The following is a 23,443-nucleotide window of genomic DNA, read 5'->3' as shown; positions in this document are numbered from 1 at the left end:
TGCTACTTACCCCTCAGCTGGCGAAGGATGCAGCTTTGGTGCCGTCTAATGACTGTTTGTGTGTGTGGGTGTGTGTGTGAGTGTGTGTGTGTGTGTGTGTGTGTATTTCATTATATGTGGTCATTATATGTGCCTGTTGAATACTTTGTGTGTGTGTGTCGGTGTATTTATCTCTTTTTGTTGTATCTGTTGACTTTTGTGTGTGCCTTTGACAAATAGTTGTGTTTAAGTGATCTCTGAGTGTATTTCCTTGTGGATGTGTGTGTGTGTGTGTGTGTGTGTGTGTGTGTGTGTGTGTGTGTGATAATAAGAGAATGTGAGTGAAAGAGTGTGTGTGTGTGTATGAGAATAAGAGAGTGAGAGTGAAAAAGTGTGTGTGTGTGTGTGCGCGAGTGTGTGTGTGTGTGTGTGTGTGTGTGATTGCACATGTGTGTCTCTGTGTGTGTGTGTGTGTGTAAATGGACGTGAGTGTGTCAGCTATAATATAATGTTTGCCTGCTCACTGCTGATAGTTAAGTGACTGTGTAAGCAGGCTGTTGAGTTTCTGTGTGTGTGTGTGTGTGTGTGTGTGTGTGTGTGTTAATGGCGTATCAGCTTTGTGGTGTGTTAAGCCTCTGGTAGGGCTGTCTTTTATTCATGGTAGATCGAGCCGAAGCAGCTCTCAGCTTCTCTGAAGGACTCATTGATCCGCTCTTCTCTCCCTCTTATGGTCTCTCACTCTCCCTTTCCCTCTCTCCACCCATCCCTCTCTCTCTTTCTCCCTCTCTCTTTTTCTTTCACCATCTCATACTGTTTTCAGGCCATAGCCAGTGAACAGGAAACTAAGGACCCAAAGCTACCAGGTTCTAATCTAATGACGTTCTAGTTCATTAGGTCAGTTTTAATGAACTGTCTAATGAAAGTATGCCCTAAGCTTGCCCTAATAGTGCTCCTATTTTATACTGCTTTTTTTTACTTTAAGAGCGCATGACTGATGAAGCTTAGCTAAATTAAGACACAGATTGATTTCTTACCTGTTACCTGCAGTGTGGCATCACAATAGGCCAGCTAGTAGAGGGGTGTGGCATTCCCTGAGAGGACTGGCTGCCACACCACAAGAAAACTACTATTCATAGCACCTGATGGGCAGGGGAAACGCTTGGTGAAACTGAGGGACAGAGATCCCAAAAACGGCAGGAACCGTGGGACAGAGATTCCCCGTCAAGAGAGTCTGAGAGCCCACAATTGATAGGGGAAAGGATAGCCCCAAGGCTGGAAGGAGCTGGACAGACCAACCGGGAATCGACACCGTCATACAGGAAATTAAACTGCACTGCCCCACCCTAAACCTGTTACAGCAGGTATACTGCTCTTACTCATGTGACTCTTGACTTGCCATTTACTTACATCATTCCCTGAGTTGAGCTCTTTTAAAACATTCTGCCTGATTCACTGTGCTGCACTGCGGTTGATTATGTGTAAATGGTTTTATTGATAGGAGTGCTGTGGGGGGACATTATATGATTGAGGTCATATGATTTGGTCATTTTCTGAGTTAGTCTCCTCACCCTTAAACGTCTCCTCCGTCCTACAATGTTCTCCTTTGCTGTGGTGTACAGTTTATCCAGCAGTGCACTAGTCCACTACTCTAATGAGGCAGCTAGCCCCCTACAGTGCCCTGCTCACCCGAATAGTGTTTCTGTCTGACAGGGGCGAGTTAGGTAGTCATGGGACCCTGGGACCCTGCCGTGGGCACTCAAACTGTTGCCATGTGTGTCTTCTCAACTCTGTGGGCTGCTTGTTAGAGAACTTTTAGATCAATCAGAACCCCCTATGATGGTTAGTTTTGTGTGTGTCTGTGTTCTGATTGTGTGTGTGTGTGTTTCCCTTCTTACCTGAGGGAAATAGAGTCACCGCGGGCAGAGTTACCCTAGGGGATGTTGGCTCTGGTGGTTAAACGCAGCCCTCGCCTCTGTTTGCCCGCAATCATCAGGGCAAACACGTTGCAAAGGACAGCTACAGTTACCGCGGCGACCCTGTCACACAGGCTGCCCCCCGCCTCCCTGAGTCATTGTTTTTATTTACCGTTGGTTGTAACCTTAACGGTGGACGCACCGGCTGGCTAAGTTTACGTGCCCCATGGTGTGTTTTTGAGGGGGGCGACAGGAGATGGCGGCCGTGGAGAGAGGCCTCATGGCGAGTGCCCACGCTAAATGTGTTCTGACGGGTATAGTGTGCCAGTGTGCAGTGCCCTGTGCCCAGGCAGCTACTGCTGGGGAGGGCGGGCATGTGGGGGCGGAGTGCACTCAGCCTGGGAGGGGGCAATAATGTGTCTGGCTTTTAGGGTCAAGGGACAAACAAAATGTGTGTGGGTGTATGTCTGTCTGCATTTGTGTGTGTGTGTGTCTGTCTTAACCTGCCCTAGTGTATGTATGCATGTGGGTATGTGTATGTTTCTATTAGTGTGTGGGTGTGCATGCACCATTTGTGTGTTTGTGTGTGTGTGTGTGTGTGTGTGTGTGTGTGTGTGTGTGTGTGTGTGTGTGTGTGTGTGTGTGTGTGTGTGTGTGTGTGTGTGTGAGTGTGTGAGAGTGTTTTCGGAGAAATAAGCAGTGTCTTTGTGTTCTCCCAAGAGCTCTGTCATTAGTTTTACATAACAGCAGAGAGGGAAGGACACGGCCTGCTCTGTCTGAGAGATGTGTGTGTATGTGCGTGTGTGTGTGTGCGCGTGTGTGTGTGTGTGTGTGTGTTGGGAAGGCGGGAGTGTCAGGGCGTCTAAGGGGAGAGGAGGAGTGAGTATGTGTTTGTGTGCGTGTTGGGGGGGAGTTTCAGGGCGTCTGAGGATAGAGGAGGAATGGGTATGTGGGGGGGGGGTGTTAGGCCGTCTGAGGGGAGAGAAGTCGAGTGTGTGTATGTGTGTGTCACTCGCGTGTGGCTCGTGTGTGCCTCTGATGAACCCCTCTTTAACACTGTTTCTAATGGAGATGATGCTCTTTTGTCAGCCTTGGCTGCTCCAGAGCTAATTGCTCATTTAAAGGGCTCCTGCGGACCGCAGCTGCCTGCTCTCCTCTAATGACGGATCCAGACACGCACCCCATTAAGCCTGCATTTAGATCCTTTTAAATGGCACAAATAAATGCATGAAATCTGCCTTTTTTGGAGTATAACTGCTATGCTGCTATTATCACAGTGTGCTCAGCCTTAGCCTCAAGCAGTATTATCCATATTGTTGCCTTCATTGATTATAGATTGCATATACATAATCATATATGGGATACATAAAGGCTTAAACAACCCAAGCCAGACCAGTTTATGTTTGCATTGGGTCTGCAGTGCCTTACCTCCTCCCCTCTAGTTAGGGTTGATTAAGTAGAGGATGCAGGACAAGAGGCTATGTTCACAATCTAGTGAGAGTTGATTAAGCTGCTGATCAGTGATCAGTGGTTAAATATCTGTGACTCTGGTGGTCATCTGATTGGGGATTGGTTGAATGTCTTTTGTTGTGGTAGTCCTCTAATCAGTCACTGGTTGAATGTTTGTTGCCATTTGTGACATGTGCAGGCACTCAGATGTGGAGTCTCACTCAGCAAATCTATTTATAACTACAGACACAAACACACACACACACACACACAAACACACATTGACACAAACAACCCACTCCCTCAAGGTACTCTGTCCTGACTGTTATCAGACTCCGATCGGTGTGTGTTTTTGATATTTGATGATCCTGAAGCAGACACAAAGATGAACTAACACAACAGGAGAGAGGCACATTGTGAACAGCTATGTGAACACTTGACCAGCATGTTAAGCAGGTTAAGCTTGGCTACAGCCATGGGAACTTTGCCATCATCTTCCACCGATTCAGTACTTGGCCGCTATGGAAATGAAGTGCAGATCTGAATGGAGGTAATGGATTGGAGAAAGGTGTCCTACTTCAGTTTGGGGCGGTCATGCAGATACCCACTGAGGTCAGTGCCTTGGCTTAACTCGTCTAGAAGAAGACACTGGATGCCATCAGCCTGGGTAGGGCCTGGCTAGTTGCCATGGTGACTAAAGAGCAGATAATGTTGCCATAGTGACAGCAATGGATGCTGTGGAAAAAGGGGCTATCGGCAATGGCTGTTTTTCTAATAAAGCTAGTAGATTTGCTTGTGGGAACCATAGGTTGTATAACACTTACATCCTTAGTCTTTACAGTCACTAAGTAGTCACAATAAAAAATGTTTTATAGGTTTTTATGTCAGCAGACAGCTCATTAAAAGTGCCCCCCTCCTTCATAGCACACACTGCGGGCTCCTGTAGGCTGTCTGGGAACATGTTAAGTGTGTTTGAAACCTGAGGTGTCTCTGAGACAACATTTCCGATGTGAATTACCAGGAAGAGGGTTTGCCTGGAGAGAGAGAGAGAGAGAGAGAGGGAGGGAGAGAGAGAGAGAGAGGGAGGGAGAGAGAGAGGGAGAGAGAGAGAGAGAAAGAGACGCATCTTCGTTTCACTTCCACTGTTATGCTAACGAGGCTCCCTCCAGCATGCTCTCAGCTCAAGAATCAAACTGCTTCCAAATCTGTGGGCGTCACCGGAGAAGATAAAAAAAGAGACAGAATCAAATCAAGTCTGCTTTCAAAGACACGGCATCATCATTCACAATCCAAGGCCTCCATTTACCAGCCAAACACCAAGCACAACTGGCTTTGTCTCTTCCCAGCGTGTCTCTTCAGATTGCTGTACCTTTTGAAACTTCAAAGTTAGCTTGTGCACAGAAGTAAATAGCTTGGGACCAAAGCGTTTGAGATGAATAGCCTTCATCAGTGTACTACATCCAGCATATTAAAAAAAGCAGTTATCAAGAGTTTCAGATCATATGATCATTGTTCTCAAAAATCAGGCCCTGACACAAGAAGGCCACATACAAGAAACAACAGTCATACTTATTTGGTATTTGTGGTTGCCAGTTATTTGGTATTTGTGGTTGCCAGTTATTTGGTATTTGAGGTTGCCTGTTATTTGGTATTTGTGGTTGCCTGTTCGTTGGTATTTGTGGTTGCCTGGATTGAAAGAATAATTTCTCCTTCATCAGAAGAGCGCCCCAAATTCCTCCGTAATGTATTATAACTGTCAGGAAGCTGTCAAGACTGCGCAGCACCCCTCAGACCCCAAAGGGTGACTCGACACAGGTGGCATAATTCTGACTCCGTATGATAGGGCGGATGGGGGGTGCAGCAGGAGTTCTCTCTGCAGAGCTCAAACCGCAGTGTGAGTCTGAGTGGAACATTTCCCCAGGGTCATTTATTTTCCTGTCACAGCGGTGCGAAATGCAGAATTCATGTGTGCTCCTGTCTTCTCAGGCAACCATTGCTGAATACATCATATAGGTATTTCCTTGAATGAATCTCTGGTATATTTATTTCTCTGTAGAGATTTCAGATAAAGCACTATTTGGCACTATATAAATCAAACTGAATTGTATTGAATTGAATATAGGCTGTCACATGGTAGATAAAAATAACTTTGTTTTGTAAACCCTGTGGACCACAGGAGAGTATTCTCCATCCTATTCTCTATCCATTACTGCATCAATTAGTGTTCATCCTGTCTTAATGCCTTTATTGTATCTGATGGAGCATCAGCACTCATTCATTTTTAACAGCTCATTCAGGTCTTGCATGTATGGTGGTGCATATATATCACTGATCACTGAGAGGTAGATTAGGCTGATGGCAGCAGACCAGACTGCCTAGAGGCCACACACACACACCTCCACTGAATAGTAATGAGGAAGTGATGCGATGCAAGAGCTGCTCTTCCAGGTGGAAGCTGATTGGAAGGTGAGTCACCGTTTGCTGTAGCTATGGTGGCCTGCCCTGATTGATTTGACCATATAAGTGGACAGCAAGGGAAATGGAAGTGCCTTAGGCTGATTACACCTACTTTGTTGTAATTACTGTATTTGTGTGTGTGTGTGTGTGTGTCTGTGAGGTCGAGAGAAGAGAGAAAGACTTTGTTGTATTTAAATGGCTGTAGGAAAAGGTAAGTATCATTATACAAGTATAATAATTAATTGTGTGTTAGCGTGTGTATGAGAGTGAGAGAGAGAGAGGGACAGAGAGAGCACCAGAACCCACACTCAAATCTCACATGCTCTGGTTTCTCATGGAACAGTACAACCACATGTTCTTCAGGCCATTTTGACTGACTGAGCCAGCCTCACATAGCCACCAGGAATCAACCAATCCCTTCTCCTCTCTGATCCAGCCTCACATAGCCACCAGATATGCTGCACGCTTGCCTCCTGTCCAGACTGAGCCAGCCTCACATAGCCACCAGATATGCTGCACGCTTGCCTCCTGTCCAGACTGAGCCAGCCTCACATAGCCACCAGATATGCTGCACGCTTGCCTCCTGTCCAGACTGAGCCAGCCTCACATAGCCACCAGATATGCTGCACGCTTGCCTCCTGTCCAGACTGAGCCAGCCTCACATAGCCACCAGATATGCTGCACGCTTGCCTCCTGTCCAGACTGAGCCAGCCTCACATAGCCACCAGATATGCTGCACGCTTGCCTCCTGTCCAGACTAAGCCAGCCTCACATAGCCACCAGATATGCTGCACGCTTGCCTCCTGTCCAGACTGAGCCAGCCTCACATAACCACCAGATCTCCTGCAGTCTCCTCTCCTATCACTGTAGGTGTACAGTAGCTACGCCTGTTCACTCATTTGTGCTAAGCTAACACTTTGATTCCACTCAGTGGTAAATGTTTAGCTCAATTGCTTGATGCAGTTTCCATTAGAATGATAAAGCCTGAACTCATTCACCCCGGTAATTCGCCCATTCTAATGGGAGGCTATTTTTAAGATGCCTCCTGCTGTGCAAGTGTTTTACTGCTTGCCTGGAGATGGAAGATGGTGCTCAGGGAGAGGCAGAGGTTGTTTTTTATTTCCCCGCTTTTTAGATCGAGACACATTTAATAGAATTAGAATTAGTAGAATAGATGTCTGCACACCGTGCCCTGAAGCTCAGTTTAAATATGTTTTTCTATTGTAATGTCCTTGTTGATGGGTCTAAACATGCCAAAGAATGCCAAAAGCTGAGGCTTGACCGAAGACTGAGCAGACATCTGTGTGCGCCGTGATCCTTTGCTTTTGGTGTCAGACATCCTATCACAGCCGTGGTTTCATGCTCAGTAGATGTGATGTAGATCCTGATAGTAAGCTGAATCACCTACAATCCTGTCTTTGTCTATGGTGATGTAGTGCATCCTTAATGATGGTTCAGAATCCTTGTGTTTAAAGCTAAATAGAGTCAAAGCTGTGGAATATACGAATACGACAGAAAGCTTTTACCCAGCCCTTAATTATCCAAGGCTCAAGTCTTGTTTACTCATCAACTTTCACATTTATGTTCCTTTTTTCACCTCCCCTCTCGGGCTTCCAGTTCCCCCACGAGTGGAAGGAGCCATTTTTGAAGCAGTTTTCTTCGTCGTGGCACCAATTTAGTTGCCATAGCGACAGCAGGCTGTTGCTTTGGAGATGTGCAGAAGAGGAGCTCACTGGGAAACAATAGGAGCTTGGGGGGGGGGGGGGTGTTGCAGGGGTAATTTGCAGGGGGGGTGGGGTGTGGGGGTTGACTGAGCTAAAAATAGAAACACAAAAGACGCTCGCACTCACTCTCGTCTCTCTCTCTCTCTCTCTCTCTCTCTCTCTCTCGTCTCTCTCTCTCTCTCTCTCTCTCTCTCCTTGATTTATCATTTCTTGCTCTGGCGCTCAGTGAAGGAGCGATTTGTCTCGCAACCTGTGTTCTTGCCTCCTCACCGATCGATGCTGCCGCCTTTGTTGTCAAGAGCCTTCACCTATGAACAATGAGTCCCCTGCTATGAAGCTATTTAAAATCCCCATTGCTCTTAGTGACAAATATCATATTAACTGGGAGGGTCCCTTTTAATAATTTACAATATCATTGGTTGTGGGAAATTTCCTCATGATAATGACATTGTCCACAGATCGGACTTCCTGGTGGGAGTTTTATGGGTTCTCTATGATCTTGTAGCTTTTTTTTTTTATAAAAACCGAATCAAAGCTGGACAAGCGGAACTAAAAAAAAAAAAAAAACGTTTTAATCCATTTAAGGGGAGTGTTCGCAAGTTTTAATCTGGCATAGACAGAGTGACGCTCTATAGTTTAGAAAAAAAACTGAACGTTCCATCTCTCTGAATTAATGAGCAGTTGTTTACAGATCAAAATAGACCTGACACAAACAGCCATGATGAAACTGGGTTTATTATTTATTCAAGAGCTTGACGACAGTGAGGAGGATGAACACTGTTTAAACGATTTTGTTGAATGAGTAATTATTTGCCTGTTATTTGCCGATAAGTCCGGAGCAGTCGGACTATCCCAAAACCTTCTGTCAAACCAGTTTTCCAGTTAATCTGACGTCCCGTTCTGCCACTGTGCCTCTTAAGCTGGAGTGCCCAGAGTGCGCTCTGAGTGTGTGACACTCCGAAAAAACAAATGATGAGTTCCAATGGCATTCCGAATTTCCGAATGGTTTCAGAGTGCCAGAGTATGCTCGTAGCTCTCTGAGTGGCAGTTAACACACCCTAGATGTGGTAGCCACTGACTATAGAACAGATGCAGCCCAGACTCAGGACTTCACGGGCTATCTCTGCTCCAGACTCAGGGCCATCTCTGCTCCAGACTCAGGCCCATCCCTGCCCCAGACTCAGGGCCATCTCTGCCCCAGACTCAGGCCCATCCCTGCCCAAGACTCAGGGCCATCTCTGCCCCAGACTCAGGGCCATCCCTGCCCCAGACTCAGGGCCATCTCTGCTCCAGACTCAGTGCCATCTCTGCTCCAGACTCAGGGCCATCTCTGCTCCAGACTCAGGCCCATCTCTGCTCCAGACTCAGGGCCATCTCTGCTCCAGACTCAGGCCCATCTCTGCTCCAGACTCAGGCCCATCTCTGCTCCAGACTCAGGGCCATCTCTGCCCCAGACTCAGGCCCATCCCTGCCCGAGACTCAGGGCCATCTCTGCTCCACACTAATGACCACACAGACCCATCTCTGCTCTAAACTCAGGGCCACACGGGCCATCTCTGGGCCAAACTGGGCCGCTCTCGTGGAGGCGCCTGTCCTGAATGAGTGAAGTGGAGTGCAGTTGCAGACGAGAGGCTCTCTGATGGCATGGTTACGTAACCGCCTACTTTTAGGGGTGTCTAGGACGTTTGGGTATGAGTTCATGGACAGGGACGGACGCCCATGACCCCATTTCAGAGCCCTAGGGTGGCAAAGCTTTGCAAAACTGATGTGACAGTCCCATTCTGCCCACTGTGCTGGGCGTTGGCAGTGCTGAATTTTGAGAGGAAGACTATGCAGGAGTGCAGCGGGTAGTATGGATTCCCTGGAAATAGCACTAATAGGAATATTAGGTTGTCTGCTTAATATTGCACCACTTGTTATGCAGAAATTAGTTTTAATGGTCGGCTGGCTTTCACATTGGGGATAAGCGGTGTTTATTGTCAGTTGTAATCATAATGAAATGAAGTCCTACACGATGACTTCATTGTTCCGTGTGATAATCACTCATTAAAACTAGGCTTTGGGTCACTGAGTGTGTTCGGAAGTGCGTTTCCTTTTAATATGAAGCAACTCCCGTGTGTGTTCTGTGCTGTGTTGTGTGAGTCCACTGTGCCTTGGACACAGAGCCTTTTGTGTTGTCCAAATGAGCTTCGCTGCCCTTATTGTGCTCCATACTGCAAGCAGCGCAGGCGCCTAAATCAGGGCTTACGTAAGCCTTACTCATTACCACAACACTGTATGGCTGATGACATCCGCATTTCTTAGGCATGACCTAGACAACAATCACTGGGGCAGGCTTGTTTCCGTGGCGGCATCCATGGCAGCTTCATTATGTAACCCGGGTGACAGTCGTGATGGTGACAAACAGGCCAGACAGCACCGGTGTAGCCTGTCCGGTGCTGATGAGAGAATCAGGACAGGATGCTGACGGTGCGTCTGCTGGTTTCTCAGAGACTGCAGAACCAGAGCTTCTATACTCTGATCTGCTGGTTGGTGCTCGAGTGAAAGAGCCACACCACAGCAGCGGCTGACAGAGATGTTGTATTAGAACACGGTGGCCTCGTTCCTATAAGACGATAAGATGAGTGCCTGGTGGTATGAGTGCCAGGGGTAACATTCTCTTTCTCTCACAGTGGCGCTGGTTCTGAGATGGTGAAGCCGAAACAAAACCAGCAGAACCACATTGTCACCAATCCTGAGTAACTCTGGAGAATGTCCTCTCAGAGAGGAACCAGCTGGGAATGAGGTCTGTGCAGAACTAGGCTCTAAAAATGGGTCTCTGCCACACACCTGCAGGACTAGGCTCTGAATCTCTAAACCACATGCCTGCAGGACTAGGCTCTGAATCTCTAAACCACATGCCTGCAGGACTAGGCTCTGAATCTCTAAACCACATGCCTGCAGGACTAGGCTCTGAATCTCTAAACCACATGCCTGCAGGACTAGGCTCTGAATCTCTAAACCACATGCCTGCAGGACTTGGCTCTGAATCTCTAAACCACATGCCTGCAGGACTAGGCTCTGAATCTCTAAACCACATGCCTACAAGACTAGGCTCTGAATCTCTAAACCACATGCCTGCAGGACTAGGCTCTGAATCTCTAAACCACATGCCTGCAGGACTAGGCTCTAAAATGTCTTGGATGGATTAACCGCTCAGCGCCTTCACTGATAGAGTAGTGATGCGAACACTAATTGCTGGGGTTGATGGGAGGCTTAAGTACGGCTTGTCATGCTCTGTCTCCATGGCTGAAGAGGCTGATTGATGTCAGCCCTTAGGGAAATGGGCCTTATGTCCTGAGCCTGACGTTTGTGGTCTCCCTCACTTTTCAGCTCATTCACTTTTGCTGGCGTGTTTAGATAGAACTGCATGTCTCTGACTGGCCTAATGGACGTTTCCCTGTTAATCTCCTCATTTCATCATTTCAATGGGAGGCTAAATTATATTTGGCAAGTGACAGATCTTTCTCCACCAGACATGGACGTCATGTGGACTGAATTTGTACTGGGAAATAAACAGCAAGCAAATGGCATTTCACATCACAGTTAAGTATAGAAGTTGTTGAATCAGAGTAAGGCATCTTCTTGGCATGGTTTTGCCGGATGTTTACAAATCTGATCCCATAAGATCTTTTCTTTCATAGTAAATATGTTTGCCTAGTTAAAAGGATGGAAGGCAATTAGATGTTTAATGAAAACATTCATTTCATATCATTTCTCTTGGATATCGCCCAGCCCTAACATCAAGCAAACATAACCACCTCCTCAGTCTTAAACAGTCCTTATTTAACATGCGTTTCAGTTATGCTCCTAAAGAAGGTCACGTAGAACCAGCCTTGGTGATTAGCTATGGTTATTAACACATCATTAATTTGTGAGGGGTGCAGTAACACAAGCTTAGTCCGGAGTGAGCAGAGACTTTAGCATCATCCTACAGGCTGCACCGCTGATGAGGATTCTCTGCTCTCTTTAGGATCATCCTATAGTTTGCTCTGCTCTCAATTTAGCTTCATCCTATATGCTGCTCCGCTCTCTATAGCATCATCCTATAGGCTGCTTCGCTCTCTTTAGCATCATCCCATAGGCTGCTCCGCTCTCTAGCATCATCCTATAGGCTGCTCCGCTCTCTCCACCATCATCCTAGAGGGGTGTTGCGTTGTGCAACTGTTCTGCTTTGTGATGGGATCAGGGGTGACAGTCTCTGCTGCTGCGTTAGGGGGTCAAAGGACATCCCTCTACATCTGTCCTCATCTCACACCTTTCACTCACTCTTTGGTTAGTGTTGATATCGCCACTCTTTGGTTAGTGTTGATATCTTCACTGTTATTGTTGCTGTTGTTATTGCTGTTTGTTTTTGTTATTGTACAGTTTGGCTCTGTGATTGCATTCTCTTTTCAGAACATAAATACACTCACATGTGTCGGACACACACACACACTGGCGTATACACAGTCTTTGTCCCACATACACAAACAGCATATACACAAACAGCCACAAGCAACCACAAACACTCTTACTGGTAAACTCTGCATATCATTCACACACACACTCCTCTCTCTGTCAAAAAGACACACACCCCCTCTCTTTCTCTGAAGCACACACACACAAACAGCTTGCCTCTGAAGCCCAGGGTGAGCTCAGTCTGCACAACAAAAGCATGAACACAATTAACAAAGCAACCCAGCTTCACAGCCTGGCACCGTGCGACCACAGCCCGATGCCAGAGAACAACTCTGTAGCCTGGTAGAGGGAGAGGGAGAGAAAGAGAGAGGAAAAGAAAAAGGGAGATAGAGAGAAGAGGGGAAAGAAAGAGAGAGATGGGGGAGCAGGGAGAAATGCGGAGAGAGGGGGAGGGGAAAGAGAGAGACAGGGAGAGCTGGGAGAGAGAAAAACATAGAGCGGGAGAGAGGGGGTGTGTGGGTCCCACAGCCATTCGTGTAGGAGGAAGAAAATGAAACCAACGTCTGAGTCGATATAGAGAAACAGAAACAGAGGAGTGGGCAGGCAGACACCTAAAATAAGCCACCCAGCCTCTACTTCTCTCTACCAGAGAGGCCATGTGGAAGAGAGACACCCTTGGCTTTTAAGATGCACACTGTTCTATTACTCACTCATTGTCAATGAACATCAACACTCACTATACAGAGAAAAATATAGAGGAAGAAAGGAGGGGAAATCGAGGGGAACATATCTGGATGTGAACATGGCTGCCTGAAGTGCTCTTTGCATTAAGCTGTCAACATCATCTTCATCAACGTCACCATCATCACTGCTCCCTAGGGTAAACATATATAGGCTGCCACCCTGTGAGCATGCCTGCCTGTCTGCCATGCTCCCAATACCACCAGCACCATAATGCCAGGAGCTAGGAACCTTAGGAGGAGGATGTGTAGAAGAGAGAGAGAGAGAGAGAGAGAGAGAGAAAGAGAGCGAGCAGAGGGAGGTCTTTCAGAGGGAGGTCTGTGACTCAGCAACAGCAAATGAGCATCCACATAGAGAGTCATGTGACTGGAGGCATGGAAAAGGCTGAGAGAGAGAGAGAGAGAGAGAGAGAAAGAGAGAGAGCAACAGAGCGTGGATGTGGTAGTGAGAGAGAGAATGAGAGTGAGCGTGAGAGAGAGAGAGCACAGCGTTTCCAGTTCTCAGTCTCATAGCATCTTGGCGATGCGAAGCGCATAGCGACTCAGACAGCAAGAGGAGGCGGCACCACACACACACACACGCACATCTGCTCTCACACAATCAATCCTGAACGAGACAAATCGCGCACTCACACACGCACGTGTGTCTTAACAAAGGAGACCAGACAAAGGCCAACTCAGGGACGGGAGAAGAGGAGTGTGTTTGAGGCAGGAAAGAGGTGCAGAGCATCCTCAAGCCAGAGGGTCAAAGAGGGGGGCAGGCATGTCTTCCTTCTCCAACCAGCCTCCAGCGTCTCCCTTCTCGGAGTACAGCGAGCTCTGTAAGGTTCCCCCCATGGCAGCGCCCCCGGCTCCACAGCCCTGGGACTGGCAGCACCAGGACATGGGGGCCCCCAAGAGCCTGTCAGGGGTCCCCCACACCAGTGGGCTGACGGACGAGGACAAGCTGTGCTTCTTTGACTCGCCAGCAGGGGGCGGAATGGAAGCCGAGCTGAAGGTTCCAGGGCGAGGTACGATGCCCGGGAGTGGGTCGTTCCTGGGCAGCGCCGGGGAGAGTCCGGACAGCCCGCTGTCATCGTCGCCCTCATCTGCCTCGCCAGGGAACTTCTTAGGATCCCTTGCTGGTGTGGGGAATAACGGGGTGGTCCTGCCCGTGGCGACCGGCTCGCCTATCCATCACCACGACGACTTTGTGTCTTCATCACCCAGTCCCCTGAGCCCGGGGAATCCCGCAGAATGGAACCCGACTTTCTCAAGACCGCTCACGGACCACAGCCCCAGAAACGGCGGGCAGCCGGCACCCCCAAACTACTGTGTCATTGGCGTCGTCAACGACAACTACATGGAGGGGGGGGATGTGGCAGCGATGGGGGGTCGCCAGGGTGCAGAGGGGGTCTCTGAGGATGAGGAAGAGGAGGAGGAGGTGGATGAAGACCTGCAGCCATGCTACATGGGCCGTGCTGAGCAGCAGCGTAAGGCCATGCGCAGAGCCATGTCTGAGTGCTCTCACCTCGCCGTGCCTTCCAGCCTCCAGCTGCCCGACAAGTACCCCGGCGGTGGGGCGGATCTGGACGAGTTGCCCTCTCCAGCCGCGGTGGGGCCACGCCGCGCCAACCCTGCCTCCATGAGGCGCTCGCTCACCGTGGCCGACGACCAGCCGCCCACCCCTCCACCGATGCTCTCAGCAGCCGGCACGGCCCGGAGCGACCTGCGGCAGGAGTGGGACGCCAAGCTGCACCTGCCCCCCTTCCCCCCCTGTAGGGACCTAGGAGGGAGGCCCCTCTCGCCCATGGAGGGCCTTCACGAGGGAGAGTTTTTGGATAAGGATGAGGGCGTGCTGCTCCCTGTGCCCACAACCCCCAAAGCCTTCAACGGGACGGGCGGCTGCCTGGGGGGCAATGCCAACCCCTTCGCCATGGCAACAGAGGGTAGGTGATGACATCTGCAGTGATGGCGGCGGCCTTTGCCCATCTGCTTTAACAGAGCCGGCTGTCAGACAGGAGAGTCCTGCGTGCCAGGCTGCAGATGGCACAGCTAGTGTGTAGGGGGGCGAGGAGATGGTGACATGCAAAGGTCCTCATTTATTTTCCTGAATCATAGGGTTGCCAACTGCCTCCGCTTGAAGGAGCTGGCGGTAGAAGGAGCCGGTGTGATGCCAGCAAGCCCAGAGAGGCAGCACAGAGGGAGCAGGAGAGGGACCACGCTAGCAGCTAATTATGGAGGGATGATAATGGTGGTGGTCCGGAGCCAGCAATGTCTGGGAAGGCAAGGAGAGAGGGTGTGTGCCAGGGTCAGAGGAAGAGCCAGAGAGCAGAGTGTGTGGTAAACAACAGAAGTAGTGAGGGACCGCATGGGCACATTGAGTAGACCCGGCTAAACAAGTGTTTTTTCTCAATGCAGCCAGCTCCAACGTGTGTGTATGTGTGTGTTTATGTGTGTGAGTGTGTATCAGTGCGTGTATGTGTGTGAAGTGACTCAGGCTGTGATAGTGGGTCAGTCCGGTCCTTCAGAGCGAAGCATTAGCTCAGGGTGTCCCTCTTCTCCGTCTCTCCGTCTCCCCGTCTTACTCTGTCTCTCTACCCATCTCTTGTCCATAGTGCTTTTGCTCGCTTCCCTCAGACCACCGCGAGACACATGCTCGTTAGCCTCTCTGGAGGAAACTGCGGCGGGCAGAGCCGGCATGGCTGCCCGCGTGGCTCCGGTCACACAGAAAGCAGGCTCCTGTCAGCTTATCGGGGTCATTGAGACAGAAAGCGTAGCGTAGCGCTGCAGCATGCTTAGCATGTTTAATGAGTGCCACTGCTCCATTTCCCGTTCCATTGCCTCGGGGACGCTATTCTTTTTTTCCCTCTGCCGTCGTAGTATGTGCCAAAAATATGAATGCTTGCTTTTTTTTTTAAAGGGCAAGTGTCCCCCCTTTGTTTCAGTAAAATTTGCAATAGAGAAGGGAAGAACACAATGAAATGAGTATGTTATTTGTTTACATAGTGCAAGGTCATTTGAAAGCCCTGTGTGTTTGCGTGTGGGTGTGTGTGTGTGTGTGTGTGTGTCTGTCTGTCGGGAGTGCGTGTCCTTTGTGTCAAGTATTGATGAAGAGATTAGTCTGGATTGCAGGTGTGCTGGAGAGAGTAACAGGTTGATGATGATTTTTGAGCGTGCTTGTGTTTCTGTATGTGTTTGTGATTGTTATTAATGATGATTGTCTGTCTGTGTTTGTGTGTGTGTGTGTGTGTGTGTGTGTGTGTGTGTGTGTGTGTGTGTTTGTGTGTTTGTGAGAGAGAGAGAGAGGCTGAGCGGCTACTCATCTGTCGTCATGTCCAAACATGCCTCTCCTCCGATGGCAACCAACTCCACACCAGATTAGGACCAGAACTGTGCTAGTGTCCTCCGCTGACTGGGACTGGGACTGTCTCACTCTTGGGACTGTCTCACTCTGTCTGGGACTGTCTCACTCTGTCTGGGTCTGTCTCACTCTTGGGACTGTCTCACTCTGTCTGGGTCTGTCTCTCTCTGTCTGGGTCTGTCTCACTCTTGGGACTGTCTCACTCTGTCTGGGTCTGTCTCTCTCTGTCTGGGTCTGTCTCTCTCTGTCTGGGTCTGGGTTTGTCTCACTCTGTTGCACTGAGGAAACAAAATAAAGAGGGGAGACTGGGAAGGACAGAGATGGAGGAGACATGTACAAACATACATGAGATGTCTATTATATTTGCATATTGGTTAGGTGATCATTAACTACTGAATCACAAAAAACATCAGCGTGTGAAATGCAATGTTGGGAATAAAATAGGTTGTTGTTGCTGTCTGTATGAGTAAAATCCAGTCCTTGAGACATGCGTGCGTGTGTATGTATTCTATACTGCGCAATGCTGTCTGTCTCTATAAATATAAGTAAACCCAGTCTGTGAGACATGCGTGGGTGTGTGAGTGCGTATGTATGCTATACCACGGATGCTGTCTGTCTCTATAAGTATGAGTAAAGCCAGTCAGTTAGGCATGCATGCGTACGCTATACTGCGTGATGCTGTCTGTTTCTATAAGTATGAGTAAAGCCAGTCTGTGAGGCATGCGTGCTCTATACTGCGTGATGCTGTCTGTATGATTAAAGCCAGTCAGTGAGGCATGCGTGCGTACGCTATACTGCGTGATGCTGTCTGTCTCTATAAGTATGAGTAAAGCCAGTCTGTGAGGCATGCGTACGCTATACTGCGTAATGCTGTCTATAAGTATAAACTCAGTCTGTGAGGCATGCGTACGCTATACAGCGAGATGCTGTCTGTCTCTATAAGTATGAGTAAAGCCAGTCTGTGAGGCATGCGTACGCTATACTGAGTAATGCTGTCTATAAGTATAAACTCAGTCTGTGAGGCATGCGTACGCTATACAGCGAGATGCTGTCTGTATGAGTAAAGCCAGTCTGTGAGGCATGCATTCGTACGCTATACTGCGTGATGCTGTCTGTATGAGTAAAGCCAGTCTGTGAGGCATGCGTGCGTACGCTATACTGCGTGAGAGCTATGTGTTGCTCAGAGGGCAGACGTGTCCCTGGAGCTCAGCTGTGATTTAATCAGCACACATTTCAGCCGTGGGTGAAGGCTCAGGTCCTCACTGGTGGGCTACTAAATCACATCTCAAGTCTTTAATGTCTTTAATGTATTGGGTTATCCTCAAGGCTGATGGGTTAAGATCCTGTGTGTTTGTGTGTGTGTGTGTGTGTGTGTCTTTATGTGCATTTGTGCAGGTTTACGTGTCCATGTGATTGTGTGTGTGAGTGTGAGTGTGAGTGAGAGAGAGAGAGAGAGAGAGAGAGAGAGAGAGAGAGAGAGAGAGAGAAAAACAAATCATATGTTGTTGTTGCAGACTGAAGGCCCTGTCCATGAAGTGAAAATGTCCCTTATAGATGGTCTGTAGCTCAGTGAGATCAGACAAAAGACGCAGGAGTGGCTATACCATTACACCTGTAGCTCAGTGAGATCAGACGAAAGACGCTGGATAGGCTATACCATTACACCTGTAGCTCAGTGAGATGAGACTAAAGACGCTGGAGTGGCTATACCATTACACCTGTAGCTCAGTGAGATGAGACTAAAGACGCTGGAGTGGCTATACCATAACAGATGATGCTGAAGCCTGTCCATGGAGCCGACCATCCACTCCCTTCAAAATGTATTTATAATTAGCAGAATGGAATGAGCTTTTGTTGTGGTGTATGTGCTCTTGGATGTGCGCGTATATGTGCGTGTGTGTGTGCGGGTGTGTTTGTGTGTGTGTGGACCCTGCACACTTGCATTTCAGGAGCTTAGCAGGGAGATGAGTGGCTGACAGGCTATTGTGGAGGAGCACAATGGCTCGTATTTCCAGTAATTACCCTGCCGAGTTGCTTTCTGCTTCATTTTCATTAGAAGAGATCCATGTTGCTTTCATCTCCAAGAAGAGAACGCATAGGCAACACTGGAGGCCCTTCCAAGGGATTTTTCTGTCAAGTGTAGCGCAATTGAAATGGAAGGAGGTTGCACCACAGCCATTTCAGTGCTATTTTGAAAAACCTTCAACGATAAGCTGGTAGAAGACATTGCTAGCTGTGTAGTCTTTAGAAAACTGTTGACATTTCTATGGTGGCTGGAGATGCGTGACAGAAGAGTCGTCGAATTTATCTGATCAATCACATCAAAATGCAAAATAAGGGGGGAGCTAGACAGTGCATGGACATCACAAGCTATAAATATGTTTTTATTGTTTTTTCCTTTCCACCTGATCGATTCTCAAAATCAGGTTTGTAAACAAATCCCGATCTGTTAGTTTCAGAGTTTCAGAGCTGAAATGGTGTCAGAGCTCAAAAGCTTTCATTTGCTCAACCTCCTCTCATTTCCCAACCGCTTGTTATCTCAACCCCACGGAGTGTCCTTCTGTCATAGTAGCCATCTATTACAAGCTTCAGTCTGTTATAACAGCCATCATTTCACCTGCGTGTCAGGTATGCACACACAGATGGTCACTAAAAACCAGCTGTACCTGTCCTTCTGATCATTGTCTTTATCCAGTCTAGCCTTCTCTCTGCCTATATGTAACCCAGACACTTAAATCCACCCTTTGGCACTAGTTAAGCCTGATTCATGAATCCGCTTGGCGTCGGTGTCCTTTTCACCCCGTCGGGAAATACGTTCCTATACTGACCAGCAGACTATGCATTATCCCTTACGAAATGGTCACATGTTCCATCAGCAGGCAGAGTTACCCTGGATTCAGACACCTGTCGAGGTGATTTATCACCAGAGCGTTCCCCCTAATGAAGGGCTTTCACAGTTTGCCTCTGGCAAGCTGCTATTTCACATCATCACTTACATATCAACGTCAACCTGCTGCCAATGGAGTGATACAGCTATTAGCCTGTCTTGCTTGTGTGTGATGCCAACAGTTTTTCAGAATAGACCTTCCTGTTTGCATCCAGCATCCTAAACTTTTCTTTGACAAAAACTAAAATATTGCTTCCCCCCTCCCACCGCCACAGTGTTTTGCTAGTCGGTAGTAAGTGAGTGAAGGTAGGCTTGTTGTATTGCTAGTCTGTAATAAGCGATAAGGGTAGGTTTGTTGTATTGTAGGTTGGTAGTAAGCGAGTGAAGTCAGGCCTGTTGTTTCCTCTCCTGACAGCTGAATGTGCTGAAACAGGGGAAACACCAGTTTTCCCACAGGTTCTCTCTCTCCGTTAAAGAGACCTTTGATTGTGGTGGGATTAATTATGTGGTGTTTACGTCTTCGCCTTGAGCAAATCAAGTAACAGCTCGTTTCAGTAAATCCACTCTGATAGACTGTTATTCAATCGGATCTCTCAGCTCTAATAAAGAGATCAGATTTCAGTAGATGTTGGCAAATGATCAGTTGTCAACATATGACGCTTCTGCAACAGGTCAGTAGTTTTCTGCCTATCATAGTCTTTGTTATAATTGTCGGTGATGGTTTTGAGGGTCTTACAGTTGCATTATTTGCTTGAGAATCATTTTTCCCTGCAGGCATGTTATTGGCTGCCCAGGTCTGTGCTGCTTCCACTGAAAACTCCACCCTCTGCGCTCACCATAGATCAGGAGAGCTTGTGCACACACCTCTGACCATAGAAAGGAATCAGATGCCTCTCCAACCCAAAGTGTCCCCTCCATCTCCCATGCACACCCCCACCCCAAACCCCAAATCCACTGCCAAAATCCCTTTACCAGCCTCTCAGCCACTTGTTGTGGCACGTTGTTTTGTTTTCCTGCAAGTGGAAGTGCTCTACACAGATGAAAGGGGATTGTTTTGTTTGTTGCGTTTTGGGCACACAGCGGGATAGCGCTGGGCTGTATCGCCTGCACATGATTATTTTGATGATCATATCCCCCTGATTCGGTTGATGTCCAAGAGGAGAGGAGAGGAGAGGATAGCGTCTGTCAGCGGCCTCCATATTTCCGCCTTCATTTCGTATCTCGTTACGCCGTGACATACTCTGAGTAGCACACAGTGCGGTGCACGGCCCCAGTCTCTGTGCTCATTTGTGTTCTCGGGATTTGGAACCCATTATGGGACTGGGCTGCATGTTAGGGTGGGGTCAGAGGTCAGAGAGATGGAGGGCCTTAACTGAAAAGCCAAGGACTGTATGGGGAATTCTTGTCAGACTTCTGTGTGTTACGTTTGGATGTGTGCGTGCCAGATTAAAGTGTGTTACGTTTGGATATGTGTGGATTGTCAGGTTTATGTGTGTTACGTTTGGATGTGTGTGGATTGTCAGATTTCTGTGTGTTACGTTTGGATGTGTGTGGATTGTCAGATTTATGTGTGTTACATTTGGATGTGTGTGTGCCAGATTTCTGTGTGTTTCTTTTGGATGTGTGCAGGGTTTTTCCTGCATAGAGAAAATGTAGGCGCGCGCCTAAGCCGTTTTCTCGAACGCCTATGAAAAATCCCGAGCGCCTAAAGGCAAAAAAAATGTCTGCGATAAAAAAAAAACTGTCATCCAATTCAGTTTAATGGTGTTTTAGCGCTCACGTTCAATTCCAAGTTTGCCAGACGTTAGTCACTTTAATTTGATTTTGATTTTTGTATAAAGCAGCTAGCAAGAAGTTGCCTACATTATCTTAAAAAAAACAATACTTTGATAGTAGGCTTTAAGTTTGATTTAAGCAGTGTGTGCGTGAACCTATATATCCTATGTGTGATGGTAAGACTAATATTAATGCCATATATACAATAACTGATTTATGAGAGCTATCCAAAGACTGGTGGCTGCCGATTTAGCAGTCAACCTACCGTACTCTGTACGTTTAGATGCTTTACAGGTAGCTGTAAGCCATTAGATGCCTGGGAAATATTTAGTATCTATAAATAACAGCTCACCTTTATCTTTTTAACCAGATTTGTAAACAGGTCGCGATCAACGGCTCAATAGGTACAATAGGCTACCTTGGTTAAAAATCGAATTACGGTAGTTATGCTAGCATTGCGCTAAATAATTAGGCAGCTAACATTAATAAGTGGTGTTTACATAAAGTCACTTATTGTATATGGCATAAATAGTATTCTAAAACACCTTCACTAGTTGTTTTAAGCAGATTTGTGAGCAATTCATCACGTATGCAATGCACGTCAGCGAATATGTTCTGAATAGTATGTTTCAAGTAGGCTACAGCCGAACTCTCGTTCTGTTTTGATCAATAGTAATCGCAGTGTTTCCCACACATTGACGAGACTATGGCGCACCGCCATAGTCTAATTTCGGCCGCCATAGTCTCTGCGTGCACATGAAGTTTTTTTTTTTTTTTTTTTGCTCAGACGAAGTTCGTGTCGCTCTCATTGGGATTGCATGAGAGCACGAAGTTCGGCTGTCTGCCTGCGACTGTGCCGAAAACAAAACACTGTTGAGATATGTTAGTGTTTCCCCTACCATTGTATAAGGGGGTGCCCCGCCCCCCCAACGGCACCCCCCCTGAAAGGTCAAGTTAACTTTGCTCAATTTAATTTTCTATAAAGCGCCAGATCACAACGGAAGTCAGTTAAGGATACCTTTCCTATAGAACAGGTCTATACTCTATAGCTTGTTATTTTATTAAACACAATAAATAGCTTTGTGTTATTTATCTTATTCGCACAACGGCATGTCATTTTTGTCACTAGATGATCGCGCGTTTACAATTGTCCTCTGCGGACTTCTGCCCCGATGCGCACACGTTACTTTCTGTTTGAAGATAAGATAGCAGTTAGTAGTTGCCGGCCATCTAAACCATCTAAAATGCATATTTTGCTCGCAATATATTTGGAAATACAGTCAAAAAGCTGTCCGATTCGAATGGGGGTATTTATTCATGTATATTTTGTCATCACTCGATCTTGAGAGATGTCTTCAAGTAACGTTAATGTTCCAAAGTGAAACATTCTAATGTGTGCACCCAGTTTCAGAAAGTTACTAGCCAGACTACCGGTAGCTAGCTACTGAAAGAATGCCATGGATCCAGCAAAGCGTAGAGCTAAACGAATGTATGAATATGAACACCGGGCCTTCTTGCCTGAATGGGAGGAATTATTTGCGGAGCGAAATGGAAAACCCCTTTGCTTAATATGCAGACGTCACGGTCGCATTTTAAAGCCTTGAACTTGGATGCTAACATAGCCCAGGAATTCCTAAAAGCAGAGCTGGGCAAGCACAAGGTACATTCTTTGATACATCAGTCAGACTCGGCTAAGTACTCTGAAACGGTCACGCTGGCATCGTATCAGGTGTCATGGAATATTGCTCGATCAAAAAAGTAATATAGTGAGGGAGAGTTTGAAAATTGAACAGAGGGTATCTGACATTAACTATAATGAGCACCTTTAGACCATTATAGTCTTCAATATGTTTATTTTTGTGCCATATTTTAAATCTACATTTGTTAATTTCTCTTCCTAAAACAAAGGGAGGCAACTGCTGATATCAAGCTCTTCTCCAGGCACAGTCTGTTTCTCTGCTTTGTTTTGATCAGTCATTGCAGAGAAGGAGGCCTCACATTAATATGTGGAGGCAAAGTGTAGTAGCTGTTCCTAAGCTTTCTCTCCCGGGTCAGGGTGCTCTTGCTTCACACAAATCCCAAACAAAATCTCAGCAGATGTCTTCAATATGTTTATATTTGTGCCATATTTTAAATCTCAATTTGTTAATTTATCTTCCTAAAACCCACTAGAGGACACTATTTAAAAGGTTATTTTTTTTAAAAAAATCTTATGGGGGAAAAATAATAGGTTTTATGTAGGGGCTTATCCCCCCCAAAAGTGGGAAGCTCCCGCGAAATCAGGAATTTTAGGCCGAAAAAACATCCCCCCCCCCCCCCCCCCCCAAGTGGTAAACCGGTAAACATGCGTCCCCCCCACCCCCGGACATGTGCGCCCCCCCCCCCCATAGTCTCCAAAATTTCTGTGGGAAACACTGAATCGAGTTGATTAGTCTGATCTATGAGGTGTGCGAATGGACAGAGCCAATCACTTAATTACTCAACCTGCGGATGCATCCTAGTGATGGGAAGTTCGGATCATTTTACCGACTCGAATCTTTGAATCTCGTTCAGTAAAATGAACAAATCTTTTTTCGAGTCATTCGTTCATTTCAACGGGGGGGGGGGGGGGGGGGGGGTAAATACGTCCACTACAAACACGTATCATATTTTCATGGAGGTAAACCAGCAGATACTAATTAAAAAAGAAATTCCTGCATTCAAATAATGTATTATGAAAGTTTGGATGAAATGGT

General features: G+C 47.3%; 2 protein-coding genes across 4 annotated transcripts in view; both read left to right on the top strand.

The window, feature by feature from the left end:
• Positions 1 to 23,443, top strand: part of LOC308378345 (uncharacterized protein) — a 92,687-nt gene that overhangs the window by 49,805 nt on the left and 19,439 nt on the right. The window lies entirely within an intron of this gene.
• Positions 13,466 to 15,466, top strand: LOC308378198 (uncharacterized protein; the record flags this gene model as incomplete). The annotated part of the gene is made up of 2 exons (XM_080855056.1): positions 13,466 to 14,630; positions 15,300 to 15,466. The coding sequence occupies 2 exons, from the start codon at positions 13,466 to 13,468 to the stop codon at positions 15,464 to 15,466; spliced, it is 1,332 nt and encodes a 443-aa protein (XP_080711182.1).

The sequence above is a fragment of the Sprattus sprattus genome (assembly GCF_963457725.1).
Source record: "Sprattus sprattus genome assembly, chromosome: 17".
Taxonomy (NCBI): Eukaryota; Metazoa; Chordata; class Actinopteri; order Clupeiformes; family Clupeidae; genus Sprattus; species Sprattus sprattus.
This window is presented reverse-complemented; position numbering and strand designations above follow the sequence as displayed.